At 41.4% G+C, this 25,855-nt stretch overlaps 2 protein-coding genes across 6 annotated transcripts in view; one reads left to right on the top strand and one right to left on the bottom strand.

Moving 5' to 3' along the window:
- The window catches only part of antkmt (adenine nucleotide translocase lysine methyltransferase), a 48,368-nt gene that overhangs the window by 14,595 nt on the left and 7,918 nt on the right, over positions 1-25,855 (bottom strand). Inside the window, exon 6 of one of the 4 annotated variants that reach the window (XM_062964279.1) lies at positions 7,430-14,450. The exons of 2 other annotated variants lie outside the window; for them this stretch is intronic. In XM_062964279.1, the coding sequence (XP_062820349.1) occupies positions 14,379-14,450 (72 nt within the window). In that variant the 3' untranslated portion in view covers positions 7,430-14,378. Of the gene's footprint in view, positions 1-7,429; positions 14,451-24,321; positions 24,727-25,855 lie in introns of those variants that run through there. One more of the 4 variants, XM_062964278.1, reaches the window with a different exon arrangement.
- On the top strand, positions 3,083-25,585 carry ccdc78 (coiled-coil domain containing 78). 2 transcript variants are annotated; one of them, XM_003227721.4, is made up of 15 exons: positions 3,083-4,063; positions 5,697-5,828; positions 6,179-6,265; positions 6,944-7,123; positions 8,034-8,198; positions 9,177-9,227; positions 9,777-9,865; positions 10,038-10,116; positions 11,993-12,118; positions 12,240-12,445; positions 14,154-14,328; positions 16,854-16,897; positions 21,132-21,198; positions 21,384-21,484; positions 23,383-25,585. In XM_003227721.4, the coding sequence occupies exons 1-15, from the start codon at positions 4,001-4,003 to the stop codon at positions 23,507-23,509; spliced, it is 1,692 nt and encodes a 563-aa protein (XP_003227769.2). In that variant the 5' UTR covers positions 3,083-4,000; the 3' UTR covers positions 23,510-25,585. The 2 variants fall into 2 exon arrangements, with proteins under 2 accessions (XP_003227769.2, XP_008119243.1); XM_008121036.3 differs by lacking the exon at positions 8,034-8,198.

Here is a 25,855-nt window from a genome sequence, read left to right as displayed (position 1 = left end):
AAGCACAGTCTGTTCAGCGCCTTCCAAGTCACCCAGTCTTCTGTGTGCCCAATCCAGCGTCAGCCACTGATTAAGATTCCGGCTTTTAGCCTGCCACTTTTGGACTCTCGCTTGCTGAGGTGTTCCTGCGAGTATCTCTGATAGCCAAACAGAGGATGGGCTGGAGATGTCAATGCCTTGGTCCTTTCATTGCTGGCTGTTACTTCCCGGTGGATGTCAGGTGGTGCAATGCTGGCTAAACAGTATAATTTCTCCAGTGGTGTGGGGCATAGACATCCTGTGTATCAGGGATCTTCAGAAGGTCTGCAAAAACTAAAATATGGTCCACGACCTCACAGTTACTACATCATTGCAAGGAGAGCGTCCGGTCTCACAAAACCCTCTTCTTGTGCCGAGGCAATGGGGATGTCCGGGCTGTGGCGCAGGCTGGTGAGCAGCCAGCTGCAGCCAGCTGCAACAAATCACCTTGTATCTCTATCTTAGAAAGACTCCTCTGAGTCACTGCCCAAAACACCTTGAACTTATTGATGTTAGAACTCCTGGGAAAGGTCACCCTTATCATTAGTTTCTGTTTCCTCGCTAGGCCTCTCTGACCAGCATTAGACAATTCAACATTTCCAATTCAACATGGGCCCGGGCTGTGGCGCAGGCTGGTGAGCAGCCAGCTGCAACAAATCACTCTGACCAAGAGATCATGAGTTCGAGGCCAGCTCGGAGCCTGCGTTTGTCTCTGTCTTTGTTCTATGTTAAGGCATTGAATGTTTGCCTTATATGTGTAATGTGATCTGCCCTGAGTCCCCTTCGGGGTGAGAAGGGCAGAATATAAATACTGTAAATAAATAAATAAATGTCCCCATGAAAGCAGGCATGACAACAAGCCTCCTGACTGCTGCTTCTCCTCCTCCTCCTCCCTCCCGCTGTGCGAGCCCTTCTATGTGGCGCCTTGGTGCCTTTGTTTTAAGGCCTGTTCTTGGGGTTATATAATGGCAAACGTCAGGTTGACAGTACCGTATATACTCGAGTATAAGCTGACCCGAATATAAGCCGAGACACCTCATTTTACCACAAAAAACCTGGGAAAACACTGACTCCAGTATAAGCCGAGGGTGGTAAATTTCAGAAATAAAAACAGATACCAATAAAATTACATTAATTGAGGCATCAGGTTAAATGTTTTTGAATATCTACATCAAGCTCAAATTTAAGATAAGACTGTCCAACTCTGATCAAATCATTCTTCTCATCTTCTTCAATGTAAATGTGCTTATGTGTCCTTTTAATAATTATAGAGTAAAATAATACATGTAATAATAATAATAATAATAATAATAATAATAATAATAATAATAAAGCAAAGTGAAGAACCTGCTTTGATTGAAGTAAAAAATCAGAAACTCCTCAAAACACAGCAGACAAAGAATGAGTACAAGAAAACAGCACTACAAACTAGAGCTGACAGCTGGCACAACAAAACATTGCATGGAAAGTTCCTTGACAAAATTGAAGGAAAAGCTGATAAGGAGAAGACCTGGCTCTGGCTCACGAATGGGACCCTGAAGAAGGAGACAGAAGGCCTGATCCTTGCAGCCCAGGAGCAAGACATCAGGACAAAGGCAATTCAGGCCAAGATCGAAAAATCAGCTGATGACCCAAAATGCAGACTGTGCAAGGAAACCGACGAAACCATGGATCATCTCCTCAGCTGCTGTAAGAAAATCACACAGACACACTACAAACAGAGGCACAACTATGTGGCCCAAATGATTCATTGGAACTTATGCCTCAAGTCCCACCTCCCAGCAGCAAAGAACTGGTGGGATCACAAACCTGCAAAAGTATTGGAAAATGAGCATGCAAAGATACTGTGGGACTTCCGAATCCAGACTGACAAAGTTCTGGAACACAACACACCAGACATCACAGTTGTGGAAAAGAACAAGGTTTGGATCATTGATGTTGCCATCCCAGGTGAAAAACAACAGGAAAAACTCAGCCGCTATCAGGACCTCAAGATTGAACTTCAAAGACTCTGGCAGAAACCAGTGCGGGTGGTCCCGGTGGTGATGGGCACACTGGGTGCTGTGCCAAAAGATCTCAGCCGGCATTTTGAAACAATAGACATTGACAAAATCACAATCTGCCAACTGCAAAAGGCCACCCGACTGGGATCTGCAGCATCATCCGAAAATACATCACACAGTCCTAGACACTTGAGAAGTGTTCGACTTGTGGTTTTGTGAAACGAAATCCAGCATATCTATCTTGTTTGCTGTGTCATAATAATAATAATAATAATAATAATAATAATAATAATAATAATAATAATAATAATAATAATAATAATATGAAATCCAGCATATCTTTCTTGTTTGCTGTGACATAATAAAATAAATACAGGAAAATAATACATGTAATAATAAATAGAGTAAAATAATAAATGCAATAATATTAATAAGATCAGAGTGAAATAATAAATATATTAATAATAATAATAATAATAAAAAAAAATAGAGTAAAATAAATGTAATAGTAGCAACAATAATAGAGAAAAATAATAAATGTAATAACACCAATAATAATAGAGAAAAATAATAAATGTACCATATATTCTCGCGTATAAGCTGACTCAAATATAAGCCAACAAGGACCCTCACCCGAGTATAAGCCGAAGGGGGCTTTTTCAGTCTTAAAAAAAAGGGCTGAAAAACTAGGCTTATACTCAAGTATATACAGTTGTTTTTTCTTTGGACTTACAGTAGAGTCTCGCTTATCCAACGTAAACGGGCAGGCAGAACGTTGGATAAGCGAATATGTTGGAAAATAAGGAGAGATTAAAGAGAAGCCTATTAAACATCAAATTAGGTTATGATTTTACAAATGAAGCACCAAAACATCATGTTAGACAACAAATCTGGCAGAAAAAGTAGTTCAATACGCAGTAATGCTATATAGTAATTACTGTATTTACGAATTTCGCACCAAAATATCAAGATATATTGAAAACATTGACTACAAAAATGCGTTGGATAATCCAGAACGTTGGATAAGCGAGTGTTGGATAAGTGAGACTCTACTGTATTTTGAATGCATGGATGCAGAATGCATGGATAGGAGGACCAGTATTGGAGTCAGTCATATCATTACAGTAGAGTCTCACTTATCCAACGTTCTGGATTATCCAACGCATTTTTGTAGTCAATGTTTTCAATACATCGTGATATTTTGGTGCTAAATTCGTAAATACAGTAATGACTACATAGAATTACTGTGTATTGAACTACTTTTTCTGTCAAATTTATAGTTAAACATGATGTTTTGGTGCTTAATTTGTAAAATCATAACCTAATTTGATGTGTAATAGGCTTTTCCTTAATTCCTCCTTATTATCCAACATATTCGCTTATCCAATGTTCTGCCGGCCCGTTTATGTTGGATAAGTGAGACTCTACTGTATCTCTATTATGTCAACAGCTCAATAGTGCCATGTTGTGGTTATTACTAGCCCAGCAGCTCTCACTGGTACAAAGAGACTATACAGAAACAAGGAATATTATTTACAGTTGTTTATTTAAAGCCTAAAAACCTCACTTCTTTGCTCTCAGGTCTTTGCCCGGTTGATATAATCTGATCTTTCATTTCATTGGAAGTCTGCTTTTGCTGTCAGATTTTGTTTTCAAGCTGTGTGTTATCATCGCCAGCCACCTTGCCGGCTATTTTTGGAGCAAGTCAGGAAATATATTGCATAAACTAAACACATAAATAAATGGGGTTGCTGTACCTATAAAGAGCCATGGCTTGCGTTTCTATCAAAGGACTCCCCGGAGAAGCAGCCAGGATCTTTGCTTGCCTTGCTTTGTGAACCAGGGAAAAGCCACACCTGGTAACAACCAGAGTTGATAGCAACCCAAAGCCCTTGGGAGAAATGCACTTCTAATCCATTTCTTCTAAGATTTGCTTCTGGCAGCTCAAAAGCCATCTCCGTTCCCTTTCTTTGGATCGCATGGAGTTTGGAAGCGGACCTCAAAACTTCCAGGAGCAGGTGCAACGCCTCGCCAATGAAAATGTGAGGGTCAAATGCTTCATTTATGGTTCATTTATTTTTTAAAATAATATTTTTCATATCTAACTAGTAGACATGTCCAAAAAATCGTTTTGAATCGTATATCGGAATTATTTCGGATTGTTCTCGCTTTTTGATACGCATTCCGAGACATTGTCTCACAGCGCAACCAGCAATGTAATTCGAACCATTGTTGGCCCATTCTCTAATTGTCTCTTCATGTTTCGTTAATTTCCCCCCACCAAAAATTTTTTTTAATATCTTTTAAAAAATATTTTTTAAAATTTTTTTGTTTCTGCAACCTACCTAGAATGGGAGCTTAGCACAGCCTAACATGGCTGCCGCTCCCCGGCCAATCAGAAGCTTCCACGATGGACACAAAGGTGGGGGCTAGGGTTGATGAGGATAGCTCAAGAAATGAGGGCGGGAGAGCCCTGTAAAAGTCCCCCCCCCCGGTTCCTTTTTTTTTTTTTGGCAATTGCGCATGCGTGTCCGCCATTTTAGAAACATTTAGAATCATTACAAATTTTTGGAAATATCCGAAATTTTTGGGTGAAAAAATCGGAAATACTTTCTATATCGAAGCGTCAGCGCCCCCTACTTTAGAAACGAGAATTGAAACATTTTTTTCATCGATCGGACATGCCTACTAACTAGCTGTGCCCGGCTACGCATTGCTGTGGTGAATGTGTTATTATCGGAAATAAAATATTGAGGAATTAGTGGTAGTTAGTATATGTTATTTCCTAAAGCTTGTGAATATAATAATAATAATAATAATAATAAAACTTTATTTATACCCCGCCACCATCTCCCCGTGGGGACTCGGGGCAGCTTATATGGGGCAGAGGCCCAAACAACATAGGACAAAACATTGGCAACATAAAACAAATCACACAACAACCCAATTGCAAATGTTTGAATAGAGGTGTGATGTCGAAGATGCTCAACCTATGATCTATCCCAGGTATGGGCAAACTTTGGCCCACTTAAATAGCATGATGTTTTGGAGGCTCAGTTCTCTTGGGAAGTTTTGGGGAGTTTAACACCTGTTTTGGGGGAGCTATGAACTTCATTAAAAGTTGTGCACTGAGAATCTTCTGTGTGATGTCAACTTAACTTTGGATTAAGAAGCATCGTCGCCTCTTGTTCCTGATTTCCAAGCGGCCTGATGGTGCGCTTACTCTGGAGTAGACTGGGTGTTGGTTTACCTTCTTGCCATGTTGGGACTGCGTTTCAGCTCCTGAACTTCCAGTTTGCCTTGCCTTGAATCCCTGTTGGAATATTTCTCTAAAAGACTCTTCTTGCTCCTTGCTCTTTTCCCCACTCAAAACTCAGACGGAGTTTGAGTGTGTTTCGGATTTTGGATTTTTGAACTCTAATACCGGACATAAGACTTTATATGACCGGACTAAAATTTCCTGGAAGGTCAATTGCTACTTCTACCTTACTGCTTATTTTCATTTGGGACTTTAATTGCTTTAATAAAGATATTATATTGTTATTGGCCTCTGTGTTGGTTCCCAGTGTTCGCGCCGCTTAGGAGTGTTACAGTAGTAGTGGAATCGGAGGTTCATTTGGTAGCATCCTCCGACGAGTCAAATCAGTAAGCCAATGTTGTTCTCGTGTGGAGCAGGTCCAGTTGCAAGACAGGAATGAACGGCTCTACAGCAAAATTGGGGAGCTGCAGGAAAAAATGGGGGGCCTGGCTGGCTCTAAGACCGACCTCTCCTCCAGACTGATCCACAGCGAAGAGGAGAAACTCAAGGTAACGCATAGAGGAATGTAAGGGAGATCATCATTCTTCATTCCCACCCAAAACATCTCAGTCGGGGAACTTCAATACCACAAATGTGCTTGAAGCAATCTTTGGAGCTCGTAATCCCCCCCTCCGTAGAAAGCTAGTGCTGTGGTAGGTAAGCACAGCAAGGTGGGATTCTTATTTGGGAGGGAGAAACCCTGCATTTGGCTCCCACCTGGCCCCATAGCTATACACCTGGAGCTGCCCCATGCACACTCATTTCATGGATCAGGGTTAGTCTCTGCTGGGTGTGGGTGCAGAGAGGGTTGGTTGATGCAGTAGAAGATCCACTTTTTTCCTTCATTTTTTCTCCCCAGATTTCCAAGGACTTTGTGGATTTTCAGATTCAGACCAATAAAATGAGGGAGCAACATGAAGCAGAAAACTTTGAGCTGAAGAATCTGGTACGTCTGCTTCTGGACACCTTGTGGCTTCCTTCTAACCTTATGTGGTCCTTTGTCCTACCCATTTCATCCTCGCCATTATATTATTATTTATTTTTAATAGATGGGTTTTTTCTCTGGCATGTTGGTCTAAACACCATTTAAACCTGGTTTTTGGCAGCGTCTGCCAAAAACCACAATCTTGGTCTTGGAGGAATGTATTGACAGATCTTCCGCATAGCAGTAGGTATTGAAAGCCTTCAGAAGATTTTTAAGACCCAACCAAGAGAGAGAGATGAGCACTAGATCATCCGCGTACATCAGAATGAAAATCTTTCTGTCCCCAATTGCCATCTTATTCTCCTCCAAATGGTGAGGCTTTGTAAAAAGACACCATGATGGAATGAGTTGACTGGAAAGACATGTGGCAACAGCTGATTGGCTGAGCCAGCCAGGAGCCAGAATTCCGATTGGCTGCTGTCTCTAGCTAGCTGTAGAGACAAATGGTTTTAACCTCCTATAAGGTTCCTTATCATGTTGGTGTTAGTGTGATGTGGGTTGCGTTTCTAGAACAGCATGTTGTGCAGTGTCCAAGAAGAGCTCGAGTTCCTGAATGTCCTAAAGGGTCTTAATATGGTCCTCAAGTTATTGGATCCTCTGTGTTTGCACACCTCTGATATAAACACATACCTTTCCTAGATTTTGACCCTGGAAAATCGTATCCTGGAAGTCGAGCTTCATGCTGAGAAAATGGCCGGGGAGCGCAATGCTTTGCGAGAACGCCTGCAGGCCCTTGAAGACAGCCGCAAAGAGTTGGCGGATGAGTACCTTGAGCTGAAGAGCAATTACCTTGCGCTGGGCAAAGAGCATGGACAGGAGGTAAGGGCTACTAACCATAGCATAGGCTTCTAGTACTGGCATAAAAGAAGAACTAAAGACCCACCTGGGTGCTGAGCCTGCTCGACTCTATCATGACAATAACCAATGTCTCCCCATGTTCTGTATTCTTTGCCATACTCTGCCATTTATGCTATGTGTTGCACCCCTAGGCTGCAGAGAGTAGAGACACCTTAAAACCACACTTGAGTCCCTTTTCATACCTTTTTACTTTTACTTCTTTCTTCTTTTTATTCACTTTAGATGGTAGCTTAACTTGGTTTATAATATATGTGACAGAGGCTTCAATGTTGGAAAAACAAGAACAAGTTTATTCAGGCACAGAGCTTAGTGGTTACAGTATTGTTTCTCACGTAGAGGTATTCTTATTAACAGTTACAATTCCAGAATAAGATGAATCAACTCTCTAAAGTATTACTTATTTTACCTAAGGTAGTTAAACCCTATTCATCTGCCACTTTTATACCACAGTCACCCCTGTGATATGCTATCACAGATTCTCTGTTCCTTTCCAGGACACAGATTATATTAAATAAGTCACCAAACTTATTTTAAACTGACTCAAAATGTACAATTGAGTCTCCCTGATCCCCTCAACCTAGGATCAATCTTCCCTGTGCCTCATCAGAGCACAGACTGACTCTCCTTTTTAAACTCTGCAGTTCTTCAGCTAACCGGCAGTTGGTTCCACCTACTTCTCCATGGCAACCAGTCTCTGAGTGCTGAGATGCAGTAACTGTAATTCTTACCTTTTTAAAACATAAACCCACAATTAAACATAACATTTGTATACCAAAAATTCGTACTTCGTTACACAGGGGCTTCCCGAATTTTAAGTGTAGCACTCGGTGGAATTTAGGCAATGTGGTGAAGTGGCTGCTCACTTTTATAGATTGCTAAGAATGAAGAGTTGAGCAAAGAGCTACTCAGCCTAGCTAATTCCCTCAACCATATGCGGGGCGACCTCCCCAAACCCAACACCGAAATGGATGAGCCATCCGAGGAGCTGAAACGGGTGCGTGCTTTGGTCCGGCGTCTTTCTGCCCACCGAGTGAAGGTATGTCTCTTTGCTGGAGCCATACCCATTCCTACAAACGGCACTTCCACAAAAGTTGGGAACCATGTCATTTTGGGACAGCACTTTCCATAATCTCTCAGCCTCCTTGGCTGCCACATTGTAAGACCTTCAATGGGTCCTGGCCCAGGAGGGAAATCAAGCCAAAAACCCAGTCTCGTGAGAGATGCAAAAAGCAATGTTTATTGTTATCACAGCTATGATAAGGCAGAACAGCCGTACACAGGTATATATAGTTTAAATAACAAAAAAATATATAATTGTAATATATAACTGTTTATAATAAATCAAAAACTATTGACTACTAGGCATGTCCGATCGATGAAAAAAAAGTTTCAATTCTCGTTTCTAAAGTAGGGGGCGCTGGCACTTCGATATAGAAAGTATTTCCGATTTTTTTCACCCCAAAATTTCGGATATTTCCAAAAATTCGTAATGATTCTAAATGTTTCTAAAACTGCACATGTGCAATCACCAAAAAAAAAGAGAAGGAACCGGGGGGGGGGGGACTTTTACAGGGCTCTCCCGCCCTCATTTCTTGAGCTATCCTCATCAACCCTAGCCCCCACCTTTGCGTCCATCATGGAAGCTTTTGATTGGCCGGGGAGTGGCAGCCATGTTAGGCTGCGCTAAGCTCCCATTCAAGGTAGGTTTCAGAAACAAAAAAAAAAATTTTTTTTAAATATATTTTAAAAAATTGGGGGGGGGGGGGGAATTAACAAAACATTAAGAGACAATTAGAGAATGAGCCAACAATGGTTCGAATTACATTGCTGGTTGCGCTGTGAGACAATTGTCTCGGAATACGTATCAAAAAGCGAGAACAATCCGAAATAATTCCGATATACGATTCAAAACGATTTTTTGGACATGTCTAATGGTCACCTTTGCCAAAACTCTGCCTCTCCCTTATCGACAGAAATCTAATGCTTGCTCCTTTTCTGTGTCTTTCCCCTGGAGCCTGAAGACGTAGTGGCTTCCGAATATGAACGACAGAAATTGGAGAAAAGCGTGAGTAATATGATTGTTGTGATGTTTACTCAAGCGAGATCGCTTTGACAACACTGTAGTTTGACCAGAAGCTGGATCTTTCAGCTCTTGGTTCTTCATGCAACTACAAAACCCAGCATTCCATAGGAGTACGACAACTGAACCCCATCTACACTGTCATCTACACTGTTGGAAACTGCATTATAGTGCTTGTGTTTAATCATATTATGCATTTCAACTGCATTAGACGAGGGTTGAATGAAAAGTAATGCCTCCACCTTCGTAACTCCTCAACAGATGCCAGTCCTGGTCTGTGGCAGGGACTGGCTTGTTCAGTAGACTCTCCTCTACGGTTCCATTTGGTGGGAAGCCTTAGCATTGAACGGTTGTATTGCTATTGATACATTTCTGTCGGAATTAGACTGATTTTTGATGCCGCACATCAACTCCATGGCTAAGTTTATATTTACTCAATGAAGTCAGATTGATCATTTGATCCAGCCTACGGTTTACTGTGTCTTCAATATGGGACAAAACACTTTCTGATGCATCGTTGTCTCCTTCTCCCAGGTCTTTGGAAACCAAGATCACTTCACCAGAGAGATTGAACAGATGAAAGAAATGTATCACTCCCAGCAGCAGAAATTAGAGGAGAGAATGTGAGTAAGGCCAACTTAGTCTGCCATTAACCCAGAGTATGACTTGAGCTCACACAGTGTTTCACACTCACACCTATATTTGTCTTGCAAATCACATTTTTTGCATTGTCTGTTAACAAAATCCACTTCCACTCATCTTGTGTTGTGTTGCTTGCGTCCTTTGTGTGTCTAGGGTTTCAATGGGGAAGGAGCTCCAAGAAGCAAAGAAGGAGATCCGGAGCACGCAGCACAAGCTGGCAGAGCAGTCGGAGGTAAGGAGGGCTCCAAATACGAGGGTTGAATGAAAAGTAAGGCCTCCACCTTCGTAACTCCTCAACAGATGGCAGTCCTGGTCTGCTGCAGGTCCTGGCTTGTCCAGTAGACTCTCCTCTACAGTTTCATTTGGCAGGAAGCCTTAGCATTGAACGGTTGTGTTGTTAAAGTGCGAAGTATGGAACCCTGCACAGACAGGGAAGCCTTAGCATTGAACAGTAGGTTGGCCATCACTGGTCTAGATCAATGATGGGCAACCTTTTGCGTTTGGTGTGTCAAAATTCACCAAAAAATCTAGCATGACTTGAGTGGTGTGTCACTTCGAGAAAAGAACCATAATTTCACAATATATATAGTTTAAATAACAAAAATATATAATTGTAATATATAACTGTATTTAATAAATCAAAAACTATTTACTACCATTATTTCCATGTACAACAATCTATGGTACCTCTTGCAGTTTCCACGCTGATTTCTCTCTATTCTAGTTTCAATGTAGTCATGAATAATGAATAATATAATAATATAATAGTATTAATATAATAATATACTACATATATATACAGTAGAGTCTCGCTTATCCAAGCTTCTGGATTATCCAAGCCATTTTTGTAGTCAATGTTTTCAATATATCATGATATTTTGGTGCTAAATTCGTAAATACAGTAATTACAACATAACATTAATGCGTATTGAACTACTTTCACTGTCAAATTTGTTGTATAACATGATGTTTTGGCGCTTAATTTCTAAAATCATAACCTAATTTGATGTTTAATAGGCTTTTCCTTAATCCCTCCTTATTATCCAAGATATTCGCTTATCCAAGCTTCTGCTGGCCCATTTAGCTTGGATAAGTGTGACTCTACTGTATATATATATATATATGTGTGTGTGTGTGTGTGTTTATATACATATACAGTATATACAATATAATTTACAATAATATATAATAATTATAACATATTGTATACACATATAATATTCATATTATATTGTAATACGATAAAATACTAATAATACAATATAATATTACATGTAATATTACTAATAATATTACAATATATTGATACAGAACAATTTAATAATTTATTACCAGTATTGTACTATGCTAATATAATATTGTATGTAAATTTAATTTGTAAGCCGCTCTGAGTCCCCTTCGGGGTGAGAAGGGCGGCATATAAATGTAGCTAATAAATAAATACAATAATAATAGAATAATAATAAAATTATATATATACAGTAGAGTCTCACTTATCCAACATAAACGGGCTGGCAGAATGTTGGATAAGTGAATATGTTGGATAATAAGGAGGCATTAAGGAAAAGCCTATTAAACATCAAATTAGGTTATGATTTTACAAATGAAGCACCAAAACATCATGTTAGACAACAAATTTGGCAGAAAAAGTAGTTCAATACGCAGTAATGCTATGTAGTAATTACTGTATTTATGAATTTAGGACCAAAATATAACGATATATTGAAAACATTGACTACAAAAAAGCATTGGATAATCCAGAACGTTGGATAAGCGAGTGTTGGATAAGTGAGATTCTACTGTATATATAATAAAAATGTAATGTGCATAATTCCCATGGAGTAAACAACAAAACCACTGGACCAAATCACACCAAATTTGGCCACAAAAGACATAAGTCACCCAATCAATCTGCAAGCGGCAGCGTGTCAGCAAAAATGGCTAGGCGTGTCAGTGCTGACACGCGTGTCATAGGTTGGCCATCACTGGTCTAGATTAATAACAATGAGGAGAGAAGGCTTTGCAGAACATGTACGTTTTGAAGAATCTTCTAAAACAGGGGCTGCCCAATAATCAAGATTTCTTGTTTTCCTTTGCTTGGACCCCAGGTGTTGCTCTCTTCTCAAAGCCAACTCCAAGAAGTTGAGGCAGAGAACTCCCGGCTGCAGCTGAGACTGAAGGAGTTGGTCGAAGAGTATCGCTCGCGGCTCGTTCAATACATCACGGACCTGGCGGTGAGCATTTCCTCCTGGCTGGAGGACAACGAGTGGCAGGTTCAGGTCCTGCCCTCATAGCAAGAGTCCTGAAGTTCCACTATGAATAACCCAGCCTTCCTCAAACCCTGTGTTTTTCAAGGAATACATGGATAACAAATCAGCAACAAAGGCTGGCAAAGCCCCGTCAGAGCCTGCTCACATGAAGCGCTTTGTGGACAACATGCTGAAGGACATCCGGGCATCCTACAAGTCCCGGGAAGAGCAGCTGGCTGGAGCCGCCCGAGGCTATAAGAAACGCCTGCAGAACGTGGTCAAAAGGCACGAAGGGCTGCTGGTTGCCTACAGGTAGGAGCAGAAAATGAGGCCAACACGGCATTGTGAATTGAGCGTTGGAACACGATCCAGATGTTTCATCCATATTTATGTCTATTATTCCCAGCAGGAAGTATTCCGGTTTTAATTCTATTTTCATCTTTAAAATCTTTGGAATTCTTTCATGGATCTCCTTCCAAAACTCTTTGGTAGAAAGTGCCTTCCTGTATTTCGCGCGTACAGCATTTGTTTTGACTATTTTTATGAGTTGTGGTGTTCTATACCATTGGAACATCATTTTGTACCAGTTTTCCTTCATGTCAATTGAACAAATAATTTTCAATTTATAATCCCACATTCGTTCCCATTCCTCCATCTTTATTGGACATCTAATATACACATTATTTTACTTGTTCAGTTTCCATATTCCATTCCAATAATATCTATATATATAAAAGGGTAATGAAATTTCATCCTAGGACAAAACAACAAAACTACACATCCCAGAAACACTAAACTTGGCAGCACAACCCCTCATCCATGCCTCTACGTTCATACAACAAAAAGCTCCAGCTACTCCAGAAAACGGCCAGGCTTTGAGGCTGCAAGGCTATTTACTGCTATTCCATCTGGCCAACAAAGTATTCCCATAAGCCACAGCAACGCGTGGCCGGGCAAAGCTAGTATAGTTATATAAATGTAATGTGCATTTTCCCCATGGAATAAACAACAAAACCACTGGACCAAATCACACCAAATTTGGCCACAAAAGACATAGTCATCCAATCTATGTTTTTCAATCAAAAAACCTTGAAAAATAAAGTCCAAATAACATAAAACCCACAATTGCTTACCAACTTGAATAGCACTGAACAGCCTTGCAGCTTCAAAGCCAGGCTGCTTCCTAACCAGAAGAATCCTTCACTGCCCACCTTGAATAGCACTGAACAGCCTTGCAGCTTCAAAGCCAGGCTGCTTCCTAACCAGAAGGATCCTCCGTTGGCCACCTTGAATAGCACTGAACAGCCTTGCAGCTTCAAAGACAGGCTGCTTCCTAACCAGAAGGATCCTCCGTTGGCCACCTTGAATAGCACTGAACAGCCTTGCAGCTTCAAAGCCAGGCTGCTTCCTAACTAGAAGAATCCTCCGTTGTCCACCTTGAATAGCACTGAACAGCCTTGCAGCTTCAAAGCCAGGCTGCTTCCTAACCAGAGGGATCCTCCGTTGTCCACCTTGAATAGCACTGAACAGCCTTGCAGCTTCAAAGCCAGGCTGCTTCCTAACCAGAAGAATCCTCCACTGCCCACCTCGAATAGCACTGAACAGCCTTGCAGCTTCAAAGCCAGGCTGCTTCCTAACCAGAGGGATCCTCCGTTGTCCACCTTGAATAGCACTGAACAGCCTTGCAGCTTCAAAGCCAGGCTGCTTCCTAACCAGAGAGATCCTAACCACCAGACTATGCCATAGCAATGCGTGGCCGGGCACAGCGAGTTTCTTATATATTTTGCTAACTCATTTTTTTTCTGTTCCCAAAATTTTTCTTTATCCATAAAACCAATGTCTTTGTATTTCTTATAATATTCTTTTAACTGTATATAGTGGAACCACGAGAAGTTTTCATGGATTTGCTTTATTTCTTCTAAAGTTTCCAAAGCATAGGTACCATTACTTTTCTTTACAACTTCTTTGTAGTTAGGCCATTTTTCCCAGCCTACCAATAACTGCTTCTTGTTGGTGGCAGGATGCAGCGGGAACAAATCCGGTGCCTGGGCAGCAATATTTTGGATCCTGGCCCACCAGAACACCATTTCAGCATCACCGATGCCGAGTTGCTGACCAACACTTCTCAAGAGCTGAACCGACTCCGGGAAGACAAGGCGAACCTGGAAGGCCAGCTCCACGAACTGCAGATGAAGGTGACCCTGCTTGGATGCTAGTTTCTGTTACTTGGATGGCAGTAGATCAATCATGGGCAACCTTTTGCACTTGGTGTGTCAAAATTCACCAAAAAACTTAGCATGACCTGGGTGGTATGTAACTTAGAGAAAAAAACCATAATTTCACAATATATATATATACATACAGTAGAGTCTCGCTTATCCAAGCCTCTGGATTATCCAATGCATTTTTGTAGTCAATGTTTTCAATATATCGTGATATTTTGGTGCTAAATTTGTAAATACAGTAATTACAACATAACATTACTGCCTATTGAACTACTTTTTCTGTCAAATTTGTTGTATAACATGATGCTTTGGTGCTTAATTTGTGAAATCATAACCTAATTCGATGTTTAATAGGCTTTTCCTTAATCTCTCCTTATTATCCAACATATTCACTTATCCAACGTTCAGCCGGCCTGTTTACGTTGGATAAGTGAGACCAGGGGTCCCCAAACTAAGGCCCGGAGGCCGGATGCGGCCCATCGAAGCCATTTATCTGGCCCCCACAGCATAAGGGCAGAAGGGGGTTGGGCTAAATGACCCAAGGGGTCTCTTCTTCTCTTATTAATTATTATTATTATTATTATTATTATTATTATTATTATTATTATTACATTGTATGATACAGCAAATAAGATAGATATGCTGGATTTCGTATCACAAAATCACATTATTATTATTATCATTATTATTATTATTATTATTATTATTATTACTAACATTGAGGCTGGGTGGCTATCCGTCAGGGGTGCTTTGCTTGTGCTTTTGGTGCACAAAGGCAGAAGGGGGTTGAACTAAATGGCCCAAGGGGTCTCTTCCAACCCTCTTTATTATTATTATTATTATTATTATTATTATTATTAATAATTAACATTGAGGCTGGGTGGCCATCTGTCAGGGATGCTTTGCTTGTGTTTTCGGTGCACACACGCAGAAGGGGATTGGACTAAATGGCCCAAGGGGTCTCTTGTAATCCTCTTTATTATTATTATTATTATTATTATTATTATTATTATTATTATTAACATTGAGGCTGGGTGGCCATCTGTCAGGGATGCTTTGCTTGTGCTTTTGGTGCACAAAGGCAGAAGGGAGTTGGACTCAATGGCCCAAGGGGTCTCTTCCAACACTCTTTTTTATTATTATTGTTAATAATTATAATTATAATTATTGCTCAGTGGCCAACTATAGTCTGGCCCTCCAACAGTCCAAAGGATCGTGAACTGGCCCCGTGTTTAAAAAGTTTGGGGACCCCTGAGTGAGACTCTACTGTATATGTACATTGTGATTCCCCCCTGAGTCCGCTTCGGGGTGAGAAAGAAGGAATATAAATATCATAAATAAATAAATAATTTTAAAAATCGTATCAGAAGCAACTTCAGAACTTCCGGTGTGAGAGAATTGGCCGTCTACAGAGAAGTTGCCCAGGAGATGCCTGTATGTGTTACTATCATATGTCATATCATATGTCCCCGCAAGCTAGAGCTGACAGATGGGAGCTCACCCCGTCTCGCGGATTCAAAGGGCCTGAGGCTGTTAGGAATGCTGGGAGTTGAAGTCCAAAACACCTGGAGGGAGAGCCTAAGTTTGCCCATGCCTGCTCTAAATGTTGTCTTATATATATATATATACCGTATATACTCGAATATAAGCCGATCCGAATATAAGTCGAGGCACCTAACTTTACCACAAAAAAACTGGGGAAACACTGACTCAAGTATAAGCCAAGGGTGGTAAATTTCAGAAATAAAAATAGATACCAATACAATTACATTAATTGAGGCATCAGTAGGTTAAATGTTTTTGAATATTTACATAAAGCTCAAATTTAAGATAAGACTGTCCAACTCTGATCCAATCATTATTCTCATCTTCTTCAATTTAAATGTGCTTATGTATCCTTTTAATAATAACAGAGTAAAATAATACATGTAATAATAATAATAATAATAATAATAATAATAATAATAATAATAATAATAATAAAAATACAGGAAAATAATACACGTAATAATAAATAGAGTAAAATAGTAAATGTAATAATAATAAGATCAGAGTGAAATAATAAATGTAATAATAATAATAATAATAATAATAGAGTAAAATAAATGTAATAGTTGCAACAATAATAGAGAAAAATAATAAATATAATAATACCAATAATAATGGAGAAAAATAATAAATGTACCATATATTCTCGAGTATAAGCTGACCCAAATATAAGCCAACCAGGACCCTCACCCGAGTATAAGCCGAGGGGGACTTTTTCAGTCTTAAAAAAAGGGCAGAAAAACTAGGCTTATACTCAAGTATATACAGTATATGTTATTGCACCCGATGATGTATTTCCCATAGGACATATTACAAGTTGAAAATGGTTTCAAAGTGTTTTTTTTTTCCATTATGGTTTACAAATTCTGTCGTCTTAAATGTGCAAAAGGTACAACGGTTAATATTTGATCAAAACACCCATTCTTACTTTTTAACTTGCTTTGCAGGTAAAGCTAAGTGAAAACGCTGGTCCCAGGATATCACCTCCATAGTGAGTACTGGTTTTTCTTTTTTTATGGCATCAGACACAGGGATCGGAAATGTTTTCTGTGGCTTTATTTACACTGCCATCTAATGCAGCTTGAAACTGTATTTACACAATCAGCATAGACACGGTCCATTCCATACTTCACACGTTAACAACACAACCGTTCAACACTAAGGCTTCCCCATCTGCGCAGGGTTCCATACTTCACACTTTAACAACACAACCGTTCAATGCTAAGGTTTCCCCGTCTGCGCAGGGTTCCATACTTCACACTTTAACAACACAACCGTTCAATGCTAAGGCTTCCCCGTCTGCGCAGGGTTCCATACTTCGCACTTTAACAACACAACCGTTCAATGCTAAGGCTTCCCCGTCTGCGCAGGGTTCCATACTTCACACGTTAACAACACAACCGTTCAATGCTAAGGCTTCCCCATCTGCACAGGGTTCCATACTTCACACTTTAACAACACAACCGTTCAATGCTAAGGCTTCCCCGTCTGCGCAGGGTTCCATACTTTCCCACTTTAACAACACAACCGTTCAATGCTAAGGCTTCCCCATCTGCACAGGGTTCCATACTTCACACTTTAACAACACAACCGTTCAATGCTAAGGCTTCCCCGTCTGTGCAGGGTTCCATACTTCGCACTTTAACAACACAACCGTTCAATGCTAAGGCTTCCCCGTCTGCGCAGGGTTCCATACTTCACACGTTAACAACACAACCGTTCAATGCTAAGGCTTCCCCGTCTGTGCAGGGTTCCATACTTCGCACTTTAACAACACAACCGTTCAATGCTAAGGCTTCCCCGTCTGTGCAGGGTTCCATACTTCGCACTTTAACAACACAACCGTTCAATGCTAAGGCTTCCCCGTCTGCGCAGGGTTCCATACTTCGCACTTTAACAACACAACCGTTCAATGCTAAGGCTTCCCCGTCTGTGCAGGGTTCCATACTTCGCACTTTAACAACACAACCGTTCAATGCTAAGGCTTCCCCGTCTGTGCAGGGTTCCATACTTCGCACTTTAACAACACAACCGTTCAATGCTAAGGCTTCCCCGTCTGCGCAGGGTTCCATACTTCGCACTTTAACAACACAACCGTTCAATGCTAAGGCTTCCCCGTCTGCACAGGGTTCCATACTTCGCACTTTAACAACACAACCGTTCAACGCTAAGGCTTCCCCGTCTGCGCAGGGTTCCATACTTCGCACTTTAACAACACAACCGTTCAATGCTAAGGCTTCCCCGTCTGCAACCGTTCAATGCTAAGGCTTCCCCGTCTGCACAGGGTTCCATACTTCGCACTTTAACAACACAACCGTTCAATGCTAAGGCTTCCCCGTCTGCGCAGGGTTCCATACTTCGCACTTTAACAACACAACCGTTCAACGCTAAGGCTTCCCCGTCTGCTCAGGGTTCCATACTTCGCCCTTCAACAACACAACCGTTCAATGCTAAGGCTTCCCCGTCTGCACAGGGTTCCATACTTCGCGCTTTAACAACACAACCGTTCAATGCTAAGGCTTCCCCGTCTGCGCAGGGTTCCATACTTCGCGCTTTAACAACACAACCGTTCAATGCTTCCCCACATCCCTATGTCCATCATATTAATGACACCATTCCCACCATCAATATGCACGCCTCGAGCTGAAATGTCCCCCATCTCCCTTGAGAATGATTCATCCTACAGTGAGCTGGGATTACTGGAATATGGTAATATATATCTTTCTCCCTTCTGCGTCTCGGATGCCCGCTAGAGGGCAAGCCGCCCTCCCCGGAGTCTCCCCGGCATGCCAAAGGGAGCACAATGCATTCCTCAGTTCATACCATCCTTTCTATACAGTCGGAAGAATTCCCCAGACATCAAATGTGACCTATATTTTGCTCATGCAGTCCCCGGACAGGCGGAGGAACTTTCCCACGGCTGGCCTGCATATTTCCTCACAATCAGATCACCTCTCCTCACGGCTTAAGCCACCGCAGTGAAATAAGTGGATTTGCCCATAAGTACAATACACGCATTTCCCACTCCCTTAGATGCAAAAAATCGAGAGTCCAGGGTCTCATGCTCCAACATTTCTCACCGATCAGGCCTGCTATTTCAGAATAATGTCCAGGGTTGGAGAAAGAACTCCTGTCTGTTTAAAGCAAGTGTGAATGTTGCAATTGGCCACCTTGATTAGCACTGAATGGTCTTGCAGCTTCAAAGCCTGGCTGCTTCCTGCGTGGGTGTGGAATAATGTCCAAGGTGGGAGAGAGAACCCTTGTCCGAATGTTGCCACTGACCACCTTGATTAGCATTGAATGGCTTTGCAGCTTCAAAGCCTGGCTGCTTCCTGCCTAGTGTGGAATAATGTCCAAGGTGGGAGAGAGAACCCTTGTCCGAATGTTGCCACTGACCACCTTGATTAGCACTGAATGGTCTTGCAGCTTTAAAGCCTGGCGGCTTCCTGCCTGGGTGTGAAATAATGTCCAAGGTGGGAGAGAGAACCCTTGTCCGAATGTTGCCACTGACCACCTTGATTAGCATTGAATGGCTTTGCAGCTTCAAAGCCTGGCTGCTTCCTGCCTAGTGTGGAATAATGTCCAAGGTGGGAGAGAGAACCCTTGTCCGAATGTTGCCACTGACCACCTTGATTAGCACTGAATGGTCTTGCAGCTTTAAAGCCTGGCGGCTTCCTGCCTGGGTGTGAAATAATGTCCAAGGTGGGAGAGAGAACCCTTGTCCGAATGTTGCCATTGACCACCTTGATTAGCATTGAATGGCCTTGCAGCTTCAAAGCCTGTCTGCTTCCTGCCTGGGTGTGAAATAATGTCCAAGGTGGGAGAGAGAACCCTTGTCCAAATGTTGCCACTGACCACCTTGATTAGCATTGAATGGCTTTGAAGCTTCAAAGCCTGGCTGCTTCATACTTGGGGGATCCTTTGTTGGGAGGTGTTAGCTGGCCCTGATTGTTTACTGTCTGGAATTCCCCTATAAACTATCTACAGACCCATTAAGAAAATCCAACAACTGCTCCATTCAGCAAAGGACAAGAGGGATCCTCTCACCTCTGCAGTAATCTATCAGATTACCTGATTTGAACTGGATTATATGGCAGTGTGGACTCAAGGCCCTTCCACACAGCTATATAACCCAGAATGCCAAAACAAATAATCCACAGTATCTGCTTTGAACTGGATTATCTTGAGTCCATACTGCCATATAATCCAGTTCAGTGTGGATTTTATACAGTTGTGTAGAAGGAGCATCATATAATCCAGTTCAAAGCAAATAATATACGATTATAAATGTAATATATAAAAAATACTGTGGTATAATAAAACAGAACAACATAATCTCTGAAATCAGGACAGTCAATAAAGAACAGCACTCTGAAAACAGGGGAATTACAGACATGAAACAACCAGAGCCAGCTAACACCTCCCAAGAAAAGATTCCCCCAGGGAGGAAGCAGCCAGGCTTTGAACCTGAAAGGCCATTACATGCTAATCATTCTGGCTAATTGCAGCATTCATACTTGCCTCCAACAGACAAAAAAAAGCAACAACCAGAAATATTGTATATTCACAAGCTTTAGGAAATAACATATACTAACTACCACTAATTCCTCAATACAGTAGAGTCTCGCTTATCCAACCTTCTGTATTATCCAATGCAGTCTGCCTTTTAGTAGTCAGTGTTTTCGTAGTCAGTATTTTTATTATTATTATTATTATTATTAAACTTATATACCGCTACTCCCAGTTTGGCTCGGAGCGGTTTACAAAAATAGATTAAAACAATACACTTGGCTTTAAAAATAACAATAAAAACAATAAAAACAACAATAAAAATATTTTCAATACATTGTGGTATTTTGGTGCTAAATTTGTAATTACTACATAACGTTACCATGTATTAAACTGCCTTTTCTGTTGATTTCTTGTAAAACATGTTTTGGTGCTTAATTTGTAAAATCATAATGTGATTTGACATTTAATAGGCTTTGCCTTAATCCTTATTATCCAACATTTTTGCTTATCCAACGTTCTGCCGGCCTGTTTATGTTGGATAAGTGAGACTCTACTGTACTTTATTTCCCATACCTCCACACTTTGCCACAGCAATGCGTGGCCGGGCACAGCTAGTAAATAAATAGAATTGCTTCCAAAACTACCAGTTTGCGCTATTGGCCTCCTGTGTCTGTGTAATAGATGGCTTTTTTTTCCTCCTTTTTATTTCTCAGTACCCTGGATGAGGCAGGCTGGGATGAGCTCAAGAAGCAGTTGCGGGAATTCACTCACCGCACTCAGGTAAAACCCTCCGAGAACAAGGCAGTGCAGGGTGTTTTGTGACTATTCTTTCTTGCAAGTGGGTTCATACCTAAGGGGTTTTGAACACTGACGGGATGCTTTGAAGGTCCACAACAAGAAGAACGCAGGCTTTCCGTATCAACCAGTTGGTCAATCAAGTTCTTCTTGCCTTTTGACAACCACAGGAGGACTTAGAAAAGGAGCGGAGCCAGTTGTTGGCACGGGCAACGGTGGCGGAAGAACAGGTGGCCGAACTGCAGGACTACGTGGACAAGCACCTGGGGAGGTGAGGCCGAAGTTTCACTTGGCTGCCGGGTCTCTGACCTATTCATATTTTTAGACATTGAGATAATGCTGTCACTTATTTAAAGAGCCTTGTGTGCATTTCTTACCAAAAAATTATGATACGCGGGTTGAATGAAAAATAATACCTCCACCTCCGTAATTCAACAGATGATAATCCTGATCTGCGGCAGGGAGTGGCTTGTTCAGTAGACTCTCCTCTAAAGTTCCATTTGGCGGGAAGCCTTAGCATTGAACAGTTGTGTTGTTAAAGTGTGAAGTATGGAACCCTGCGCAGATGGGGAAACCTTAGTATTGAACGGTTGTGTTGTTAAAGTGCAAAGTATGGAACCCTGTGCAGACGGGGAAGCCTTAGCATTGAACGGTTGTGTTGTTAAAGTGCGAAGTATGGAACCCTGTGCAGACGAGGAAGCCTTAGCATTGAACAGTTGTGTTGTTAAAGTGTGAAGTATGGAACCCTGCGCAGACGGGGAAACCTTAGTATTGAACGGTTGTGTTGTTAAAGTGCAAAGTATGGAACCCTGCGCAGACGGGGAAGCCTTAGCATCGAACGGTTGTGTTGTTAAAATGCAAAGTATGGAACCCTGCACAGACGGAGAAGCCTTAGCATTGAACAGTTGTGTTGTTAAAGTGTGAAGTATGGAACCCTGTGCAGACGGGGAAGCCTTAGCATTGAACGGTTGTGTTGTTAAAGTACGAAGTATGGAACCCTGTGCAGACGGGGAAGCCTTAGCATTGAACGGTTGTGTTGTTAAAGTGTGAAGTATGGAACCCTGCGCAGACAGGGAAGCCTTAGCATTGAACGGTTGTGTTGTTAAAGTGAGAAATAATAATAATAATAATAATAATAATTATTATTATTATTATTAGAAACACAACAAGATGAATCCACAGCAGTCACTCTGCTGGCTGTTGTATTGGATCACATGCCAGACACTTTATTATTATTATTATTATTATTATTATTATTATTATTATTATTATTATTATTTTATTATGACACAGCAAACAAGATAGATATGCTGGATTTCATATCACAAAATCACAAGTCGAACACTTCCCAAGTGTCTAGGACTGTGTGATGTATTTTCGGATGATGCGTGCAGATCCCAGTCGGGTGGCCTTTTGCAGTTGGCAGATCGTGATTTTATCAATGTCTATTGTTTCCAAATGCCGGCTGAGATCTTTTGGCACGGCACCCAGTGTGCCCATCACCACCGGGACCACCTGCACTGGTTTCTGCCAGAGTCTTTGCAGTTCAATCTTGAGGTCCTGAGAGCGGCTGAGTTTTTCCTGTTGTTTTTCGTCAATGCGACTGTCACCTGGGATGGCGACATCAATGATCCAAACCTTTTTCTTGTCCACAACTGTGATGTCTGGTGTGTTGTGTTCCAGAACTTTGTCAGTCTGGATTCGGAAGTCCCACAGTATCTTTGTGTGCTCATTTTCCAATACCTTTGCAGATTTGTGATCCCATCAGTTCTTTGCTGCTGGGAGGTGGTACTTGAGGCATAAGTTCCAATGAATCATTTGGGCCACATAGTTGTGCCTCTGTTTGTAGTCTGTCTGTGCGATTTTCTTACAGCAGTTGAGGATATGATATTATTATTATTATTATTATTATTATTATTATTATTATTATTATTATAGCTCGAGATGCTTGTCTGTTGGAGTTGCTTAACATCACCCAGTGAGCCACCATGATTGACCAGCCCAAGTCTCCTAGAGCAACACTTAATCCATTATGTTCTGCTGGCTCTCAAATAACATCTGAAGTAGATGTTTCCAATGCTTGCCACTTGCGCGTCTGAAGAAGCATCTCAAGTTTACTGCCACAGCACTAGGCTGATGGATGGTACATTTGTTTTGCTTCTTCTGCAGGTACAAGGAAGAGATCTTGCGACTCAGGAAACTCCTAGGAACAGATGGCCTCCAGACATCTAGCGCCAGGACTTCCAACGCCCCCAGGGCTTCAAAACCCAAGAGGAATGTCAGCAAGGAAACATAATTTCTACGACACAACGAACCATGATTGGATTGTAGCATCCTCAAAAGGATGGGCATCTTGGTCCAAACAGCAAACTGGACATTTAGTATATTTCTGTCCTTCCAGGAAGCAGAGTTCACTTATAGAAGTGCAAAAAGATATTTCTCACAAACCAGTGAGATAGGCTGGAACAGGCATGGGCAAACTTCAGCCCTCCAGGTGTTTTGAACTTCAACTCCCACCATTCCTAACAGCCTCAGGCCATTTCCTTTCCCCTCTCAGCTGGTTACTGAGGTGTAATGCAAACATACATCCACCTCCACTGGGTTGTAAAGCAGAATGACTACAAAACGGAGTCCTGAGTCTGATCATGCTCAGTACAACCACATGTCTATAACGCCTCCCACACTCACGCTTAAGCGGCTGAAGGAGGAAAGGAAGGGGACTGAGGCTATTAGGAATTGTGGGAGTTGGAGTCCAAAACACCTGGAAACAGTTTGCCCATGCCTGGGCTAGAATATGAAAAGTTAAGTGAATTTGAACTCAAGCTTCAGCTTCGCAATGCAGGCACCATGTAGGAACTTGCATCCCAGATTGTTAGGTTCTCTTCTCCCAGTTGTGCTGTGGGTCAGTCTTCCACCAGAAAAGGCACCAAGACACATGCTGGTAGATTCCAACAGGTGGTATTGTACAGAATACCAGAACCTTCTCTTTGGCCCATTTGTATAGGGGCTCTCACATACCAGAGGGTAATTTTTTTATGCTGGCCCGTTTTATGGCTGGCATCTGTTCTTTGTCAGCTGACCGGAGATGTCAAAGATTGGAGATCATGACACAGACGCAAGCAGCTTATTTCTCCTTTAGGTATCCACACAGGACTCATCTTATGGCAGGCAAATTTTCAAATAAAAAACCCAGTCAATATAAGTTCTGGTGTGGTGGCTTCCGCAAATGATTCTAGGAAGCAAAGACAACAGAATCTGCAAATGTTCCACAGAAGTGAAATACATCAGACCCTTGCAATCCTAATTTTCTAAGCTGGCCAGTTCTTAGACTGGGCTTCCCTCCGATTTGTCCTGCTGAATTCCCCGTATCGACTTGATATCATAAGCCCAGGCTTGGTTTACTCCTTCTCCAGCCGTTGCGGTTGGGATCCAGTTGGGGAGAGGGAAGCGGCCGGTAATGACGCGAGCATCCTCGGGAAGTTCCAGAAGCAGCTTCCTCTCCAGAAGCAGCAACTGGAAAGGGAATTATGGAATTAAGAGTGTGTGCACCTCTCATCTCAGAAGCTAAATGATTGAATATCAAAATCAGTGCCTTCGTAGTTATGATTTCCATGTTACAGATGGATAACTCTAGGTTTCACATCTTTAATTCGGCTAGAAAATTCATCTATACACATAATAAAAGTGAAAATGTGTGTATGTGGCTGGGGTGTCCACTTTCACCTATGAGGAGCCACCAAAAGCACTCGCTCCAATGACATTGCATGTTACGGCGAGCACCGTGAACATGTACAACCCCTGCCAGTGTCCTACACAAACACAAGACTGCAAACCACCCAAGTGAAGGCTTTCATATGGAAACAATTTCATCCTAGATTTTATTTTATGCGTTTCCTCCACCACAAACATCTCAGTCTTTCTGGCACCTCTCCCTTGGTGTGGAATTTGCATGATCCCGCCCACTGCCACTTCCATAACCCTTTCCTACCCTTTTCTATGGTGAACAACAAACAGAGCAGAATTGATCAACAACTGAACAAACTAGAGGCATTTGGGGGGCCGACTTAACACAATGGAAGTTGTAGTTCCCCCTGCATCAAGGCAGAGCACTGTGATCCCCACCAGTTATTATTTTATTATTATTATTAATTGCTTATCCACTATTGCAACCTCATTGTTTTTAATTTGATGTTTTAATACCGCGCTGTGTTTTTTCAGTTGCTGTGTATATATTATTATTGGTTTTTGTTATTCTTTGATGTTTCATATTTTATTTTATCATTGTTTTGTATCTGATTTTGCTGTCAGCCGCCCCGAGTCCCCTTCGAGGGAGATGGAGGCAGGATATAAATAAACATTATTATTATTATTATTATTATTATTATTATTATTACAGTAGAGTCTCACTTATCCAAGCTAAACGGGCCGGCAGAAGCTTGGATAAGCGAATATCTTGGATAATAAGGAGGGATTAAGGAAAAGCCTATTAAACCTCAAATTAGGTTATGATTTTACAAATTAAGCACCAAAGCATCATGTTATACAACAAATTTGACAGAAAAAGAAGTTCAATATGTAGTAATGTTATGTTGTAATTACTGTATTTACGAATTTAGCACCAAAATATCATGATATATTGAAA

Source organism: Anolis carolinensis, unplaced genomic scaffold (genome assembly GCF_035594765.1).
Source record: "Anolis carolinensis isolate JA03-04 unplaced genomic scaffold, rAnoCar3.1.pri scaffold_13, whole genome shotgun sequence".
Lineage (NCBI taxonomy): Eukaryota > Metazoa > Chordata > Lepidosauria > Squamata > Dactyloidae > Anolis > Anolis carolinensis.
The sequence above is the reverse complement of the archived record's forward strand: the minus strand, read 5'-3'. Positions and strand labels throughout refer to the sequence as shown.

Excerpts from the sequence above, each read along its gene's own strand:
- ccdc78 (XM_003227721.4), top strand. The coding sequence starts at position 4,001 with ATGGAGTTTGGAAGCGGACCTCAAAACTTCCAGGAGCAGGTGCAACGC. Across the intron at positions 5,829-6,178 it reads GCGAAGAGGAGAAACTCAAG|ATTTCCAAGGACTTTGTGGA; the intron begins GTAACGCATAGA and ends TTTTCTCCCCAG. Across the intron at positions 12,446-14,153 it reads GGGCTGCTGGTTGCCTACAG|GATGCAGCGGGAACAAATCC; the intron begins GTAGGAGCAGAA and ends TGTTGGTGGCAG.